Below are 18414 nucleotides of genomic sequence, written 5' to 3'. Positions count from 1 at the left end.
TAAAATGTGAATTTTCTCTCGTTCCAAGGCCGATTGGAAATCGATTTCCACGTTTGAACTTCGCACTATGCTCGCTTTTCTCGAGGACTTCCTCCCCTCTTCTAATCTAAACGCGCTATTTTCTCGTATATTTTCATTTCGTTTAGTATATCTGTTTCTCGGATAGAGTCAGAGTGATAAGGGGAAGAAGAGAGAGAGAAATAGAGAGAGAGAGAGAGAGAGAGAGAGAGAGAGAAACGAGTAAGAAGAACGTATGAACGTTTGTATGTTTATCGAGATATCTGCAGAAGCGGAGCAAGATATAAAGGGCATCTAGAATGCGACGTAGCCAGTTGTTATGATCATTTTCTGTTGGTTAACGTCGAATATAGAAACGAAAAGGAATATTTGAATTTGGAAAGATGCGGTGAGCAATTAATCGATTTTTTTAATTTTTTATTTATCTATTATCTTTATTTATTATTTTTATGAATTAAGTTATACTTTAACATAGGATTTGGATTTTATTAACAACGCTTTTGATAGTCAGTATATTGACTACAGAAGTATTTGGAAAGAAGGTGAAGTCAGAGGAAGTTGAATCTTCTAATAGTGTTCAAGAGAAACACAGAAAGAAAAGAGAAATTGTGAATTCCGAATCGAAGTAAGTTGTGTTAAATCTTTCGAAAATATTTTTATTTGGTATTTAATTATTTGGTTTATTTATTTCGTATTTAATGTACTTTCTCGAAAATTTCGTTTCTAATAAATCATTTTAGAGAAGAAATTTCAGTAAAGGAAGGGAGAGACTTAAAGGGGCACGATAAATCGAAAAAGAAGAAAAAGATTTCTTCTTTCTCCGAGCCAAATTCTTTGGATGGATTGAAGGAATCACAAAAGTCGCATCACACGACAAAGTCAAAGAATGGACATAATAAAAATGGAGAAGTTAAAGCTGATCATAATAAAAAGGTACGACACGCGAAGGAAAAATACAAGAATAAAGATTTAAACTCGAAGAATAAACAGCATAATAGAAGGCGTCCGAGGGATTTAGAAGAAGAGAACAAGATGTTGAAGGAGAAGAAGGTGAAGGAAAAGAATACGGAGTCAAAGACAGAGGCGGAGACGGAAGCGGAAACGAAAGCGGAGATAAAGACAGAGAACATTGTTGGAGAACGTGATTCGAAAAAATTGAAAAATCAAGATAAAAAAAAGAAAAGATCGAAGATGGTCGATATTAACAGCGGAGAACCTGAAAATCCCAAGGTTGAAAAAAATAAAATTCATAATAAATCGAAGTCCACGATTTATGCGGATAACATTGATCCCACGGAAGAAATAAAATCAAATAAGAAGCTTAAGCTTGACAAAAAGACAAAAAAGAAGAGCCAGTGTCAACACTTGAAGAACAAAAAGGTAGAGGAATCGAACGCCGAAGATTCTATTAATGTAGATGATATAGAAAAAGATAAGGATAGGACATACGAAAAGAAGAGTCGTCATGTAGACAATAAGATTAATGGAGAAATAGAAGAGTTTAATTATAAGGAAGAAGAGAAGGAATCGACGTTGGTGTCGGAAGGCAAAGTCGAATGCGAAGAAAACGAGAATTTTGAAGAACATGATTGTTGTTTTAACAAGGAGAACTTCAATGAAGAGGTTAATGTCGATGTTTAAAGTTCCCCAAGAATATCTTTGTTGTGATAGACAAAAGAAGATAGAGAGAAAGACTTCTTAATCATTTCATTATTTGTACTTCTTCGAGAGAAATCGATTCAAATCTACTCGAAATTTAAGGGGAAAATGAATATTTGAGCACATTGTTATTTATTTTAATCTATTTACATTATATTATCAAGTTTAAAATATATCTAGCTGAGTTATTATTTACAATGTCACAATTTCTAGTCTTAATACAAGTCCATAATCACCAATCACCTATCTCAATCGGATGTGCTGTAACAAACACAAAGGATGACATTCATATTTTAAACATTTCATTATATATTTATTTTTCGTAATTATTTGTTCATATATTACGCCTAGAAACAGACAACTCTCCATACTTCGTCGACAATTGTATTTGATAATGCCATCTATGAGTAAGAAATCTTTTTTGCTTCTTATGATAGTCAATATATTCAAGTGATAATATCGCAATCATTATTATCGATGAAGTATGAAGCATTGTTTATCTTCAGGCGCAATAGGTTATAAAAATAATAACAAAAAATCAATGAATATATATATATATATATATATATATATATAATATAATAAGTTGTAATATATATAATTATAATTATAATTTATATATATATAATATAATAATTTATAATATATATATAATTATAATTATAATTTATATATATATATATATATATATATATATATATATATATAATTATAATCATTATTAATTTTTAACAATATTGAATCAAATATTTTCGTAGAAAATTGTTAATTGTTTAAAACTGATTTGTAAATATGTAATTCATAATTAGCTCGATTCATGTAGTTTCGAAATTCGATAAATCTGTTATACTTACAAATGGATTGGGCCATAAAAACTGCAACCCAACCAGTTCCAATATTATTCATTGTCGAAGTATATTCGACGAGAATTCTATTCCCTTCTGCTTCGAATCTCGCTGGATCGTCCTAAAAAAATATAAAAAGTAAAAAAGAATAGCTCGAGTTCAGAAAGATCTATACTTTACATTCTACGATTAGATAATTATGTCAAAAAAACATTTACCCCTCCACAGTAAGTATTTCTTAACAAACGTTCTCCGCCATTAATGAAATCGTAAATTTTCACGTTATTACGCTCGCAAGTTTTTCTGGTGCCAATATCGAAGACTGTGAATTTGAGAAAAATTTTGAATCCTCGAGGTACGCTCACGTCCCAAACACACACAGTATTATTTCGATAAATATCTGGGTATAATGGCGAAGTGAAAGTACCGCCATAATTGAATATGGTACCACCACAACCACGTCCTATAAAATAAAAAAAAAATCAGAAATACACTTGTATGAGTCAAATTTGCATTTCTTTGTTTTTAGAAATATGTATAATATATATATATATATATATATATATATATATATATATATATATATATTTTTTTTTTTTTTTTTTTAAATACCTGCGTCTGTGGTAACATAAGTTATATCATAGCTCTCATAATTGCTATTTTCTGGCGACCAGGAATGTAGACTGAGTTTATTGCTTGTACTGAAAATTGGACTTGGACTTTCCAAACCGCAAAGTATGGCCAAAACATTGCCACTAAAATCTCCTTCGCGAATCTATATATTAGATTATAAGAATTCTTATTGTTAGATTGTGATTGTATTAAATTAGTGAATATTTTTTCACCTGTAGAGCACTACCCGTACATCCTTCCTGATCGTATAGTCTGAAATTATTAAAGTATAGAGAGATCGTACGATTTGGCAAGGTAGTGATCGTGATCCAGCAGTTTACAAATCCTTGATGAATGATTCGACCTTGAGTTTCATCTGCCGTATAATTCCGATTGCAATTAGATAGGCTGTATTCCAGTTTGAAACCTTTTCCTCGTGAGGATGTTTTAAAGCGGATGTTGAACTCCTTGCTGGAACTATAAAGCGAAGAGGCCATTTTTTCTTTTATATTAAATTCTTCAAATGATTAATTATGATAGGATTAATATCAAATATTTTTATCAGTCAACTAATTGACACATTTATGTCGTAGAAAGGTAAAGTGGAAGAAGTTATTGATAAGATTGATTTACCTATAAAATTCGAAGGGTTTTTCTTCTCCACAAAATTTATATGACGAAAAGGCATAGCTACTTCCCTGAAAACGAAAGCAAAAAAAATATAAAGAAAAGATTCAACGTCAAAGTATCAATAAAGTATAGATAGACTATACCATTTCGATATTTATTCCATATGAATGTGTGCCAGAGAAAATCAAATTCTCACCAAATCCATGATCGATGTATTTTCGATTCTGTTGGAAAAGAAAATATAAGTTATGTCATTGAGAGAGAGGGGGGGAGAGGGAGAGAGAGAGAAGAAATATTTAATTAGCTTCTAATTCAATTACTTCGGAATCTGAGATCGCTAGATATTCATCCTCGCAATTTTTTGAATTTGTCATATTAAATTCCAATAATCTAACTAACATTAGATCACTATATTCATTAGAATTTTCTACAGTCCAACGGCAACGAATACCAGGCTCATATGAGTTGGGATATCCAGGAGACGTTATATAAGCTGCCGTTGTATTAGCCTTTCTATAAGTCAATCCACAAGGTGCTGGAAAATCGAATCAGTTTGTAAGAATATTATTTAGTTTAATGGATTTGATAAACACGAGAAACTGCTTACAATCTAGAGCTTCTAAAGTTCCGATTGCTCCGGCTCCTTCAACAGTACCGTCGCTGAAGAATCTTATCCATAGTTTGTTTGTACTTGCAATTATTACTGGAGGTGGTAAGCTTCCACAGTATTTACCCAATAATTCCGCAAATTGTCCTGCCCCGTCGTGAATCTTAAAATGATAATGGATTAACTTTCCGAAAGTGTAAAAAATCATTATATTTGAATAGATCGATGACAAAAAAGTGATTATCTTACTTCAAGATAATCGTTGGGGCATCTCTCAGTAACATTATCGTTTCTTGGATTGGTTCTAATATCCATACTATTTATCGTCAATTTAATATTTTTTCCTGCTGTAGTCAAGACCGTCCAATGACAATCTTCGAACGATTTATACGTTGCACCTTTCTGAGTTCTAAAATTCATTGATGCGACACTGCTTAGATTCACTATACCACCGCAGCCAGCTGCAGGACTACTACCGAAGAAGATCTGAAAAATTTGTCATTTTTTTATTATTCATTTTGATAGAATTCAATTAGTTTTTAATGATTTTACAATAAATTATTACCTTCCCAATGAAACCTTCGTAACTCAACGAATGATCAGCAACAAAATTCACTACCATATAGTTTGAATCAGTTTTGAAGACGGGTAAATTTTTGGTTAAATTGCCGCAGACTTTCCCAATCAATTTATCCGAATCGATTAATTCGCTCTCATAAACAGCAACGTAATCATAATAGCAGCTTAAACAAAATTAATTTTTGGATACATGTTTTATGAGAAAAGAGAAAGAAAAATGGATTAAAATTGTCCATACCTTCCGGTAGATTCCGTGACGAATTTTTCAAATCGAAGTACTATGCTGTCATCCTTCGGAGCTTGGATCAACCAAGTGCAATTTATATGATCAAAATATTTGTCATCATTCATTAAAGGTTTTATTTCCGTTGGTTTATTTATCACCCCACCACAATCTATTATTAACATAGAAAATTTCATTTTATTACTAATCATGTATAACGATTCAAAGTTTTAATAATTATCAATTCAACTTACTATTTATAAAGTAAGTGAATACAAAACCATTCCTTTGAATATATGCATCCGTTTTAAAAATGATCTCCATTCGAGATGCTGATCTTTGTATAGGTGGCATGTCATTGCCACACCTAGTTTCTTTTTTTGAAGCCATAAATGAATATTCCTGACTGATGATGGTCAAATTATCGAAATGACAAACTACCCGACATGAAATACAAAACAAGTTTTAGAACACATTAGTTTATTTAGCTGGCATATTATTGTTTATTTTTGCTTAGCTTACTTCGTTCGATCTCAAATTCAAGAAATTGGACTATGATATCCTGGTCATTATCGGTAATGAGAGTGTAATTGCAATTCAAGTTAGGCTGATAGTCGTTCGGATATCCTGGTGATACGATTGTTTTTTGTTCTTCGGTTACAGTGAAGACACCACCACAATTTTCGTTCCAAATTGCGCGAAAACCATCAGCTTGTATGGCTTCATTCGAACGAAAGATAACTTTCATTCGATTCGTCGTAGAAGTAAACGGTTGTGGTGTGTCTCTTCCACAAACTTTACCCAATTCGGTCCAATTTCCATAAATAATATTATGTTTTGGTTTCCAATCAAATATCTACGATATTATTGACTTTTAAACATTTGAAACTTTCCTTTGTTCATAATGATCAAAGTTAAAACGATTTTGAAGTTAAGTAAGTATCTAAGATTTGGAGAATTGAAAAATACCTGTATGTAATCTTTTTCGCAATTAGTACTGCTTTCCAAATTGAATCGATTTACAAAGCTCAATTCTATATGATAACCATTATTCGCCATTATTTCCCATGTGCATTCCGCATTGTTTGGATATTGTTTTGGGAATCTAAAAAAATAAATATGTCATATTTTTTTTCTATGTAAATTAATATAAGAAGAAAGATATTTACTGAGGAGAAGCAATTTCTCTGCTAAAATCTCGTAAAGCACCTCCGCAACCATGATTGGCCAATTGAAGTTTAATCTCGAATTCGTTAGGTGCTGCTGATGCATAATATTCGATCCATAGTTGATTCGAACTGCTTAAGATATCAGCCGGTAATACATTTCCACAGAAAGTACCAACTTTCGGTGACATTGGCCCGCCATTTCTGAAAGTATTTATTTTAAGTGAAAAAAGAAAATATTTATTTCCTCAAATAAAAAAAGGCATCGTTTACCTGACTATAATATAAGCAATTTCGCAATTGCTAACTAAATCAAATTTGGTGAAGGAAAGATTTATCATTTCACCGATGTTCGTATATTTTACATGCCAGGCGCAATTTATAGGATAAGAAATATTCTTTGGGGTAGTTATAATGTGAGATATATAAGATGGGCCCTGGAGAATGCCACCGCAAGGTTGCCATTGATACGTTACATTAAATTGTATTCCTTTTATATTCGAACTACTGCTATTTAATATCTGTGAATCGTCAACGTAGATTCATTAAATCTTTTAAATGAATCGAATAGATCGTGATTTTAAGAGAAAAAAGGAGAGAGAGAGAGAAAGAGAGAGAGAGAGAGAGAGAGAGAAAGAGAGAAAGAGAGAGAGAAAGAGAGGCAGAGATAAATACTTTCAATTCGTTTTCGATCAACGGACTTCTCAGGTATCTTGGTTTTGTTACGTTACCACAAATTTTACCAATATCTAAAAGAAAAAAATAACGAATGAAATTTTGACGATTCATTAATGACATTTCATTTTACTTACCTGTGATACTAATCGAAGTATAGCTGTAGCATTCACTAATAACGCCAGTGATTCTCAGGGTCAGTGTTAATCCCGTGTAATTACCATAATTGATCAAACTCTCCGGTGGTTTAATCAGCCATACACATAAGTATGCGGACATATTGTAAGGAGCAGGTGGACCTTTTATTTCACCTTGTATATCGGTAAGTATTCCACCGCAAGCTGAAACGTTTCGATTATTAATGAAGAATAAAAAAAATTTTATTTTCTTTATTTTTTTTCCGAAAATTAAAAACATACGAGCAGGTGCAGCAGCCGAGTATAGAAGTTTAAAACCTCTGTAACCAGTTGGAGCCCAATAATTGATCATCAGTGTATTACTACTACTTTTAATTTGCGATAGATCTGTATTATCCGTTAGCGTTTTAAATTTTGTTTTGAATTGGAAATCATTGTAGAACTAGAAAGAAATTTCAATATCTCGTTTTTTCTTTTTTTTCTCCTTTTTGATTTCTTACTAAGAAAGTATTCTTTGCAAAATTTTAATTACCGATAATGTATAGCTGTTTCTAAAAGATTTATCGACGGCACCAAGATCTATAATTTCCACTAGTACTTGATAGCCTAACGGTAGTTTGATTCTCCAATCACAATATCTGTAAGAGAAATAGTAAATATAAAATTTGATATATCTATTAGAAAATATATTGTATCTTTTATAGATTTGATAATTTTGTACCTGGAACGTGTTATTACATTTGGATATCCAGGTGACTTTATTATACCGCTCAATGCGGTAATTTCACCACCGCAAACTATAAATGGTCAAAAAAAAAGTTCGTAATTTTCTTAAAAGAAAAATTTGTTTTAAAATATCTCTTACCCTCCAGATTGGATGTAAAGTTTAAGCTAAAGCCTCTGAAAGAGATGTAATCTCGATCGTCGCTATGGAAAGTGACAAAGGCCTCATTCAAGGTTGTCTGAATGATATTCGGCAGTTGAGTTCCGCAATATGTTCCAAGAATTTCGACTTCTAACAATTAATAGTCAAATTAATAATAAATATGACAAATGGTTTTATTAGAAAAACTTATAAATATTTTATTGTTAACGTACCTGATTTATTCCCAGGAATTTGTTCGGAGATTTCAACATAATCAGCTGTTTTACAATTACGCCGTGTTGGAAGATGCAAATCACGGAATTGAATTTTCAAGGTGTGATCCTGTGGACCGATTATCCACCATCCACAAATTTCTTTTTTAGGGTATGAGTGAGGATAATCCGGCGAACTAAGAGTACCTTGTGTACTTCTCAGAATACCACCACACATATCTATCACATTGATTGATTATTAAGTTAAAGTTTTCTCGATGAAATAAATCAAATAAATGATAAATATGTGCATACATATAGGAAGCTTTAAGAACAAGACTTACCGCCAGATACAATGACAGCCTTAAAACCATTCTTTGGATCAGGTACGTCAGTATAAAAATGTATATACATCATGTTTCCTTTCGTCGTTATAGTGCTAGGTGCTATGTCTTTGCAAAATCGTCCTAATAATTGCGAACTGTCCGTTCCACCGTCTCTTATTTCAACGTATTCATTTTCGCAGCTAAAATAATTTTATATATATATATAAAATATTTATATGTATATTTTTTTAATTCATCATCGTAAATGCATTATAATTGTTGAATTATGATAAGTGGAAACTTACTTTATATTGGAAGACAAATCAAATCTATCTATGAAATGAATGGAAATTTTTTCTCCGTTAACCGCCATGATCTTCCAAACACATTCGCTATGAGGATGTGGAATGTTCGGATAATTTGGAGTACTGATCTCTATATCCTTCTGTTCATTCGATAAGATAAATTCACCGCCACAATTCATACTCATTTCTCTGGGAAATTTTTTATAATTAACGATCTTGCGATGATAATTCATTCGCAAGAAAAAAAGAATAATTGATATTTTACCTATATGTTAATTTAAACATTAGATTTTTAACACGACCAATAGCTCGAACGTAAAGCTTGTTTCCGATCGTTTCTAAAGGTCCAGGTACTATGTCACTGCAATATTTTCCAGTTCCTAGTAAAGGAGAAGAAGCATCTCCTCCATTTTTCAACTGAAAAGTAAGCGACATTAAAAAATGTATTTTATTCAAAGTTAAATTGTCCTTACCATAATATAATTATATCTACACGTATTATTTTGTGTTTCTAACGTGAACAAATCATGGATTTCAACTTGTATAGTTTTACCAGGTCTCACGGTGACAATCCATTCGCATGAGAAACGCCAAATACTTAATCCACTTATAATAGTTTTATTATTGAAATCTATCACTCCGTTTGGTCCCGTTAAATCTCCACCGCATTCTACTCGTTAACAATAGAATATAAATTTAAAATGAATATTTAATTGAAAGAAAATTCTTTCCAAAAAAAACTGAAAAACTCTTACCTCTGTAAACTTGAGCTTTAAAGCCAGTCTTATTGAGATAGGCGTCTGAAATAAATTTGACCGTCATGACATTTTTCGTTGTTATCTTGATCCAAGTTTCATTGAAGAGACACAATTTTTTTTCGAGGACACTATTTTCCGTTGAAGTTATGGCATTTCCCGAATAAACGGCTACGTAATCAGCTATACAATCGGGACTTTCTTCCAAGTTTATCGACATTATTCTAAGGGCAAGATGAGTTCCTGGAGGTGAAGTAAAGATCCAAAAACATTCAAGATTATCTTCATAACCATATGGCCAACCAGGAGAACTGAACATATAACTACTATTGCCCTCGTTTGTCAAGGCCACTTCTTCGCTACATTTCGAGACTGTAAATCATTTTGCAAAGTTAATTTCAGTAAAGTAAAATTTGATTAATTTTCGAATTTGATTAATTTTTGAATAATCGACTTACATTTAATTTCCTTTACTTTCTTTTCATCGACGATAGATTTTGGTATTTGAAGCCAGTTAAGATCAAATTTATCGCCAAATCCACCGAAATAAATTTTCATAACGATGTAAACCATATTACTCGAAGTTTCGAATGGTGGAGGTGCCACGCGAGAACATTGTTCCAACAAGATCGGTGCTTCGTCATTGTAACCATCATAGATCTGAAAAAATCCCTTCCATTATCACATAGTTAACATCATTTGCATTAAGCTGATCTCGATAATTACCTTCAACGAACTTTCACAATTTAAATCGAAATTCTCTAAAATTATTTCTTTCAATTCCAATTGAATGACATATCCGGTTTCAACTGTGATTCGCCACGAATAAGTACCCGGAGTTTTGTATAAGAGAGGATACAAAGGCGAAGTGATTCGACCAATTGGTCCCGAAAGTTCGTTTCCTGATAAGAAACTATAATCGGCAAAGAATCCTTTAGCTGCACTTTCGGTATCACTTTTGAATTTGATCCAGAGTTTGCTCGAGGATGTGATTGAATCAATTTCTTGGCCACAAAAAACGCCTATCAGTTTACCGATTCCATTCTCCTCGCGAATCTCAAGATAATCCAAGTCACAATTCTCGCTTTGTTGAATATTGAACTCGTGAAAAATTATACTTATTTTGTTTCCAGGCGAAGTATTTAAAATCCAAATGCACTCGGAATTGAGGGGATAAGAATTAGGATAACCCGGCGATGCGATTGTTCCGTGTTCAGATGTATAATTTCCGCCGCAAGCTAAGAAAAGATTATTTTTATTGGTCTTAACGAACTCGAAAGATTTTGAAATGTTCTATGACTCACCAGAATTTAAGACACTGTAAATAGCGGAGAAATCACTGTATCCTTTTAGTTTCGCATATAGATGAATAGTGAGAGCACTTCCAGTACTCGTGATAGGTGGAGGACTTTTGTTACTGCACCATTTTCCAAGAACAGGTCCATCCATATATTCGCCTTCGATTACCTGCAGATATTCTATGGAACACGGGTCTCCTTCAGTCATGTTTTTATAAAATTGTAACGGGTTGATATCCATGTGCGTGAAAGATACTGTCACGTGATCGGCTGTAAACGAATCGAACAAACGTAGACAGATTCTTGAAAGTTGAAGGAAATTATTTTATTTTTCATAGACTTGCTAACTTACCAGGATTTTCGGCTACGAGTATCCAAGTACAATTGAATAAATCATTATTCATATTACCGCTGGATTCTGTGAGTAAGCCTTGATCCTTCACGATTATACGAGCACCGCATGCTGCTTTGTATCTGGCCTTGAATCCTTTTGCAGATATTATACTGTCGCTTCTCATAACAACTAACATTTCGTTACCCGTCGAAACATAAGAGGGAGGAAGCTGATTTCGACAGTAAGTACCCATCAAGTAATTGTCTTTGGTTGGTCCATCGAATATCTAAAGAAAATAATAGAAATTTGATAGAAATGAATTTCTATAAAAGTAGAGATCATTTTTGTTATCATACTTTTACGTAATCTTCGGTACAGTTTCTGCTATCCTCGATATCAAAGTCCTCGAAGGTAATATTCACCACGTGATTTTTATCAACTTGTAACAACCATTCGCAGTTTTGATTATGCGGGTAATTGAGGGGATAATTGGTCGTATGAATGACGCCGGAGTTCACTGTAAATCTTCCACCACATCTCAAAGGAATGCTTTTGTAGCTCGCTTTAAAACCGCGAGAAGAGTAAAAGGGGTTCCCATCAAACGTGACAAACATTTTGTTACCGGAACTGGTGTAGATAAGCGGTTTATTGGAATGACATAAAGTAACTAATTTTGGTGCACTTTCATCTTCCCCTCCGTAGATCGTTACGGAGTTGTAATGACAAATCTGTTGATTTTCAATGTCGACCTGATAATAAAAAAGAAGCAATTAAGATGAAAATATTAAACTCTGTTCCATTCCAATGAATGCTATCTTTCTTCTTGACTTACATCGTGCAAGGTGATTTCGATACTATGCATATAATCGACTTCAATTAGCCATTCACATCTAACTGACCGCGGATATGGTGTTGGATAATCCGGAGAGGTGAACATATCCGAAGGTCTAGTCAAATGTCCACCACAACCATCGACCAACCATTCCAATCGAAAGCCATTGTTGGTAACATAATCGTCGGTAAAGAAATTGATAAAAACTTGATGTTCCGTTGAGTGAATTTTTGGAGGAAGATTGTCCGAGCCACAAAATTTGCCGAGTTCACTATTGGATTGGTTGTTTGAGCCTTGTTTGATCTCGAGATAATCGTAATGACAACTATCTTGTTCACCGATTTGTTCCAAGTTGAAATGAGAGAACGTCAGATTAATTTTGTTACCGATTGGTGCGTTGATCATCCAACTACAGTTTATCGAGTGTTCGTATTTGTTCGGGAAATTAGGTGATTCTATGACGCCCCAGAAACCGCGTACCGTGTTGTGACATACTGAGAAAAAAATAGGATTCATTCAGAAAAATTTAATGGAATTAATCAATATCAGTAACTTTAACGAAAATGAAAATTCGCAATACCGGTTTCATATTTAATGTGGAAACCACGAGCGGATATGGTAAAGTCGCTACGGAAACGAATGGTCACTATGTTCGATTTTGTATTTATAATCGATGGATGAGTATGGCAATATCGTTCGACATTTCGTGTACGAGAGGTGCCTTCGAATATCTCCACATAATCGTATCTGCATTTTGCATGATCTTCCAAATCGAGATCAATTATAACAAGCTCTACTGTATTGCCTGCGGCAACAGCGATTCTCCAGATGCATTCGGCATTTCGGCTATATGCTTGTGGATAATTCGGTGATATAATATCGCCTCTAGTGGAACTTAATGTTCCACCACATCCTAAAATAGATCATTTTTACTTAAAAAGTTCAAAGGAATATTTATAAAGAAAAAGTTTATTTATTTTTCTTTTTACGTTACAACTCACCTTCTGCTGTATTATCCCAATCGATGCTGAAACCTGCTTCCGTTAGTGAATTATCAGATACGAATTTGATATATAACTGATTCGTTTGACTGACAATTTGTTTTGGTATATCACTGCCACAATATCGTCCGATCAAAGGTGAATTATCGTAACCACCATTTCTAAAATACGTCAATAGTTTATTTGTATTTCATAAAAAGAAAAGGAAAGGAATTTGTGAAAAATAAAAAAGAGTTTTTTCATTGCTTTATACCTTATCTCCAAGTAATCGAACATACAGTTTTCATGACTTTCAAGCTCGAAGGTATCGACTATAAGGGTAACCCTTTGTCTATTGGGTGCTTCGAGAACCCATACGCATTCCTTCGAACGTGGATAGTTTTCTGGATAGTTAGGAGATCGGATAACGCCACTTTGCTGTACGTAGTAACCACCGCAAACTTTGGAAACATCGATAAAGATGTACGTAGCCATAAATCCGTTTAATGTGATGCTTGAATCGGTCTCAAAGAATATCACCATCGTTCGTTCTCGAGAAGTGAGTATAGGTGGTTTATTATTGCCACAATAACTAAAACGAATAAAAATAACTTTGGTAATGAATCACTATATCGAATAATCTAATAATAATTATATGATATTGAGAGATTGACTTACGTTCCTAAGTGACTATCTTCCGATTTCGAAATATTTTCATAAACGCTAACGTAATCGTTTCTACAACGTATTTGATATTCGAGATTAAACGACAACCAGTTAAGTTGGACCACATATCCTGGAGGTGCCTGGATTATCCAGGTACATTCTTCGTTATTTTCATAATTACTGTCTTGACCAGGTGATTCAATAATTCCGTTAGGATTTTTATACAACCCTCCGCATCCTTCAGAAAAAAAGTGACGATTTTGAAATTATTTTCGATCGAAGTAATAAAAATGTGTATATAATTTTTTGATTTTTGATTTTACTTACTTCGATCTACAGAGGTGTAATTAAGTTTAAAACCTCGACCTTGAATGCTACTATCGCTCATAAATTTGAGGTACATGTAATTGTACGTCGAATAAAATGATTCGGATGATGTGAAGCTACAGAGAGTGGCAAGATTAGTGGCATTCTCGTCATCGCCGTCGAAAATTTCGAGAGAGTCGAAATAACAATCACTGCCCATTCCTTCCAAATCCAAATCGAGGATAGTGAGAATAATGGCTTTACCTGGTGGAAGGATAATTTCGTAGATGCAAGTTTTCATAGGATGATAAGAATTTGGATACATGGGAGAGGTAATGACACCAGTTTCATCGGTAAATTCTTTGCCGCATATGACTTCGTAAAATAAGGAAAAACCTTCCGTTTCGAAGGACCAATCACTCGTGAATATTATTACCATGTTGTTGGAACTCGATTTAAGAGTCGGCGGTATGATATCGCCGCAATATCTACCAATCAATGGAGAATTTGTACTATCTCCATCATAAATCTAAACAAAATTTTAAATCCTCTTATTTGTAATTCTGATTTGCTTTATTTTGATATAAATAAGTAAATTCATATGATTACCTCGACCGCATCAAAATTACAACTGGTAGATTCTTCAAGACTGAATTTCTGCCAAGTGATCTGTATTTTCTCACCAGGTCGTAATTGTATTTTCCATTCGCAATTTATATTTGCTTGATAGGATGACAAAGAACCAGGAGAATGGATCGAGCCAACATTCGAAGTAAAAATACCACCGCAACCAGGTATACCTGAATATAAGATTTATTTTCCAAATGTAGACATTTTTTCTGGATTGGGGTATATATATATATATATATATATATGTATATATATATATATATATATATATATATATATATACACACATATACATATGTTAAAAATATATGTTATATGTATCTTTTGGAAACAGTTACCTTCTACTGTTGAATAATGAATTTGGAAACCAGCATCTTGACCTGAGCCATCTGAGTGAAAGTAAAGTGTAACTTCGTTTCCAAGTGCAATGACAGGTCCGGGCCGACTATGATTACAATAACGACCTAGAAGTTCATTATTGTATGTTGTAATCTGTAAAATAAGAAAATTAGCATGCTATTTATCGATGATCTCATCTAAAAATCAATAGATACAAACTTCGACATAATCATATTCGCATGTAGTATGTTCTTCGAGCATTAGTTGTCCGAAATGTAATTGTACTCTTTTTCCCTCTTTTACAGATATATGCCAATAGCAATCTCTGTTAGGAGGATATCTTCCCGGATAACCAGGTGACGTTATTGTACCATAATCCTCTTCAAAAGTTCCACCACAGATCGGGTCGATCGTATTCCAATGCAAAGCGAATCCTTCGTGTGCTACGGTACTATCCGAGTGAAACCAAAAATACAATGCGTTGTGAGATGAAACAATGTTTCCATTTTTATTGGGTAAAGTGTTACCACAAAATCTGCCTATCATATGACTACCAGCATTTCTACCATCGTGTATCTAGAAGAAATATATAATATTTATTAATATAAAGTTATTAGCTCTGTTAATAACTTTATAAATTATCTATATTATTTCCTATCTATTTGGCGAGGAACTATCATAGTATTTATTACCTGAAGGAAATCAAATTTACAGTCAGTAGAATCCTCCAAGTTAAAATTTGTAAAGGTAACGTTCAGGATTTGAGAATAATTGGTCACCAAAACCCAAGCACAACTGAGTCCATGTTGGTAAGTGGTCCCACCAATAGGAAACTCTAAGTGGCCGATAGGATTTCGAGATACACCACCGCAAGTTTGTCGTTGCGTCTCGCATCTGCTTCCTGTATAAGAGCTAGAACAATTGCAGGTCACTGCACCACTGGTGACAATGCAGACTCCATTGTTCTTGCAAGGATTAGGCGAGCAGGGATCGATTTGAGTATTGCATGTTGTCCCTGTGTTATAATAATGAATTATTAGTGATGTCGTCCGATCATTTATTATTTATTTAAACGATATATACGATATTTGTGACATCGAACTTTAACAAATAAATGATTGTAAAGTTCAAAGCGTTAAGATAAACAGTTTAATTCCATATGAAGGACAAATATATAGGTACCTGTGTATCCAGAATCGCATCTACAGAGAAATCCATGATAAGTAGAAACGCACGTGCCGTGAACGCAAGGATGATTAACGCATGAATTATTCGATATTTCAGTTGCAGGCTGACAACCGTTCGGACCAACTCCATCACCTTGGTATCCTGCTGGACAACGACACTGCACGTAAGAGCTGGTAAGTGCAGGATTTTCGATGCAGGTTGCTAACGGGTGACAACCACCGTTATTAATCCTACAAGGACCAACATAGATGCAGGAGACTCCATCGCCATGATATCCTAAAGGACACGGACCGCAGACCCTTGATCCCTGCGTAACGATAATCGACTTTACATTCTTTTTCTTAAGCTCTCGGTTTAAAAGGGATTTCGAAGGATTTCTCTTACAAAAAGATTTCGCTTCGTTAGCTTTCCCGAATTAACTTGTAGAATATTGTGAAACTAACGAGGAATCCGTTAAGTCATGTTAATTCGATTGAAATAATAATTCGAGAAATATTTTGATTATATAAATCGATCTTTACCATTGTGTTAATACATTGTACTCGAGGCGAGGTACTACATCCACCATTATCCTCCAAACATTCGTCGATGTCAGTACAGTAATAACCATTTCCGGTATAACCTCGAGGACAGGCACCGCAGAAAAATGTACCGGGTGCATTGAAACAGGTGACTGGAGGGTTTACGGAACACGGTGGATGTTTCGCCGCACATTCGTCTACGTCTCTTGTACAAGCTGGATTCCTGCCATCGGTTTCCCATCCCTCAAGACAAATTGAGTTTTATAAAAATATAGATATAAGTAAAATTTTTTTATAACTTTTCAACATACTTGATCGCAGAGACAGATGTAACCAGTGACAACTCCAGGTTTAGGGATACATATACCGTGTCCACAAAGTTCTTGAGAGTTTTCCCTGTTGCAGATGGAGTCCTTTTTTGTGCAATGTAGTCCGAACCAGCCAGTTTGGCAATCGCATCTAAACACCGATGTATTTTTAAAATTGAGCGGTAGGAGAATAAATCGATGTTACATACCTATAAGATCCAGGCAAATTGAAACAGGTTGCTCCGTTTTGACATCCGAGATCCGTGCCAAGATATCTAGCACATTCGTTTACGTCCGTCATGCAATTAGGTCCCTGAACAAAATTTTATAATTATGATATAAAAATTATATTAAAAGATCATAAGACCTATTTATTATTCGTTTTACCTCCCAACTAGAAGGGCATAGACATTGATATCCTTCGTAAAGATCTTGACAAGTGCCGCCATTTCCGCAAGGATTACTTTGACAAGCGTTTTCTTTCAGCTTATTTTCGATCTCTCTCACTGTCTCTTCCAATCTTCGTATCTTTGATTTTTAACAAATTGTAAAAAAAAATTTGTTTGCTTTTTAATTATCACTATCGGATGAAAATATTCTCTCGTTTATCAGTGAAATTTGATACTTACTCTTTCATTAGTACGACGTATACTATTTCTCGTTAAATTGTCAGTCGAATAAGGCTGTAAACAATTTATATAAAATAATTTGTCGAGAAAATCGTTTTATAATTAACTTCGCTATGAAGATCTATCGTGTTACCAATCGTCTAATCGGCAAACGCGAGCTATTTCCTCCCGTTCCTTCCAACATAGCAATCCTCCTTTGTAAACCTGTAGGACCTTCAACGAGATTGATTAGCCTTGCGAGATTATTATCCACTTGAACGAGATACCCAGCTTTCAATCTTTCCATCAGACGTGTTGCATTTTGAGCCTGAAGAAAAGGGTATCTTTAATCTGAAATCTCACATCTGCCCGTGCTTTACAAGAAAATGTGTAAGCTTACAGCCAAGGCGACGTGAAGTAAATTAATTTCATTAACATTGATATAACCGTTCCCTAATACTTTAAGAGTGATATTTCTATCCTTTGCGCTGGATATAATTAAATTACCATCTTGTGCCTCGAGAACTGGCCTAAGAAAAACAGAATCATACAATAAAATACGATTTTTCTAATTAAAAGTTTTAAAGAAAAATTTACCTTTCGTCCATCCACGCAAAGGCCAATCCAAAATAAAGCAATAAGGTGAACCAAATATTCGTTGAAGCCATTTCGTTGAATAAACGAAAGTGACAAATATTCACAAGAACATTTCGTTTCTCCGCTTTTCGAGGATCCTTCGTTTAATATCGTTTTTGATAGACTGTGCGAGAGAAGCACGGTATTCAAACCG

General features: G+C 33.9%; 2 protein-coding genes across 2 annotated transcripts; one reads left to right on the top strand and one right to left on the bottom strand.

The window, feature by feature from the left end:
• Nucleotides 1–247: 247 nt before the first annotated feature.
• On the top strand, nt 248–1852 carry LOC118451155 (uncharacterized). Its single transcript, XM_035887416.2, has 3 exons — nt 248–406; nt 494–643; nt 759–1852. Exons 1-3 carry the CDS (start codon nt 402–404, stop codon nt 1657–1659), a joined length of 1056 nt encoding a protein of 351 aa, XP_035743309.2. The 5' UTR covers nt 248–401; the 3' UTR covers nt 1660–1852.
• On the bottom strand, nt 1787–18410 carry Cubn (Cubilin). Its single transcript, XM_035887409.2, has 53 exons — nt 18222–18410; nt 18025–18154; nt 17779–17952; nt 17646–17699; nt 17404–17544; nt 17226–17329; nt 17020–17167; nt 16709–16951; nt 16182–16494; nt 15692–16014; nt 15219–15575; nt 14999–15152; nt 14640–14830; nt 14052–14559; nt 13737–13962; nt 13333–13650; nt 13080–13240; nt 12659–12991; nt 12079–12572; nt 11603–11995; nt 11265–11532; nt 10919–11182; nt 10341–10852; nt 10073–10274; nt 9615–9986; nt 9333–9529; nt 9125–9276; nt 8860–9048; nt 8573–8754; nt 8250–8468; nt 8017–8166; nt 7873–7948; nt 7684–7789; nt 7434–7593; nt 7152–7355; nt 7015–7088; nt 6613–6860; nt 6343–6543; nt 6143–6278; nt 5696–6029; nt 5428–5610; nt 5189–5345; nt 4937–5114; nt 4621–4857; nt 4372–4534; nt 4085–4299; nt 3908–3988; nt 3768–3832; nt 3368–3611; nt 3135–3297; nt 2741–2985; nt 2532–2643; nt 1787–1938 (listed from the first exon to the last, which is right to left on the bottom strand). The coding sequence occupies exons 1-53, from the start codon at nt 18290–18292 to the stop codon at nt 1910–1912; spliced, it is 11154 nt and encodes a 3717-aa protein (XP_035743302.2). The 5' UTR covers nt 18293–18410; the 3' UTR covers nt 1787–1909.
• Nucleotides 18411–18414: the final 4 nt, after the last annotated feature.

Source organism: Vespa mandarinia, chromosome 8 (genome assembly GCF_050613455.1).
Source record: "Vespa mandarinia isolate Hongniang chromosome 8, ASM5061345v1, whole genome shotgun sequence".
Classification (NCBI taxonomy): domain Eukaryota; kingdom Metazoa; phylum Arthropoda; class Insecta; order Hymenoptera; family Vespidae; genus Vespa; species Vespa mandarinia.
The sequence above is the reverse complement of the archived record's forward strand: the minus strand, read 5'-3'. Positions and strand labels throughout refer to the sequence as shown.

Coding starts and splice junctions, on each gene's coding strand:
- LOC118451155 (XM_035887416.2), top strand. Junction 644..758: donor ATTGTGAATTCCGAATCGAA/GTAAGTTGTGTT, acceptor AAATCATTTTAG/AGAAGAAATTTCAGTAAAGG.
- Cubn (XM_035887409.2), bottom strand. CDS start 18,292: ATGGCTTCAACGAATATTTGGTTCACCTTATTGCTTTATTTTGGATTG. Junction 17,330..17,403: donor TATGCCCTTCTAGTTGGGAG/GTAAAACGAATA, acceptor AATTTTGTTCAG/GGACCTAATTGCATGACGGA. Junction 11,533..11,602: donor GTACCGAAGATTACGTAAAA/GTATGATAACAA, acceptor TATTTTCTTTAG/ATATTCGATGGACCAACCAA.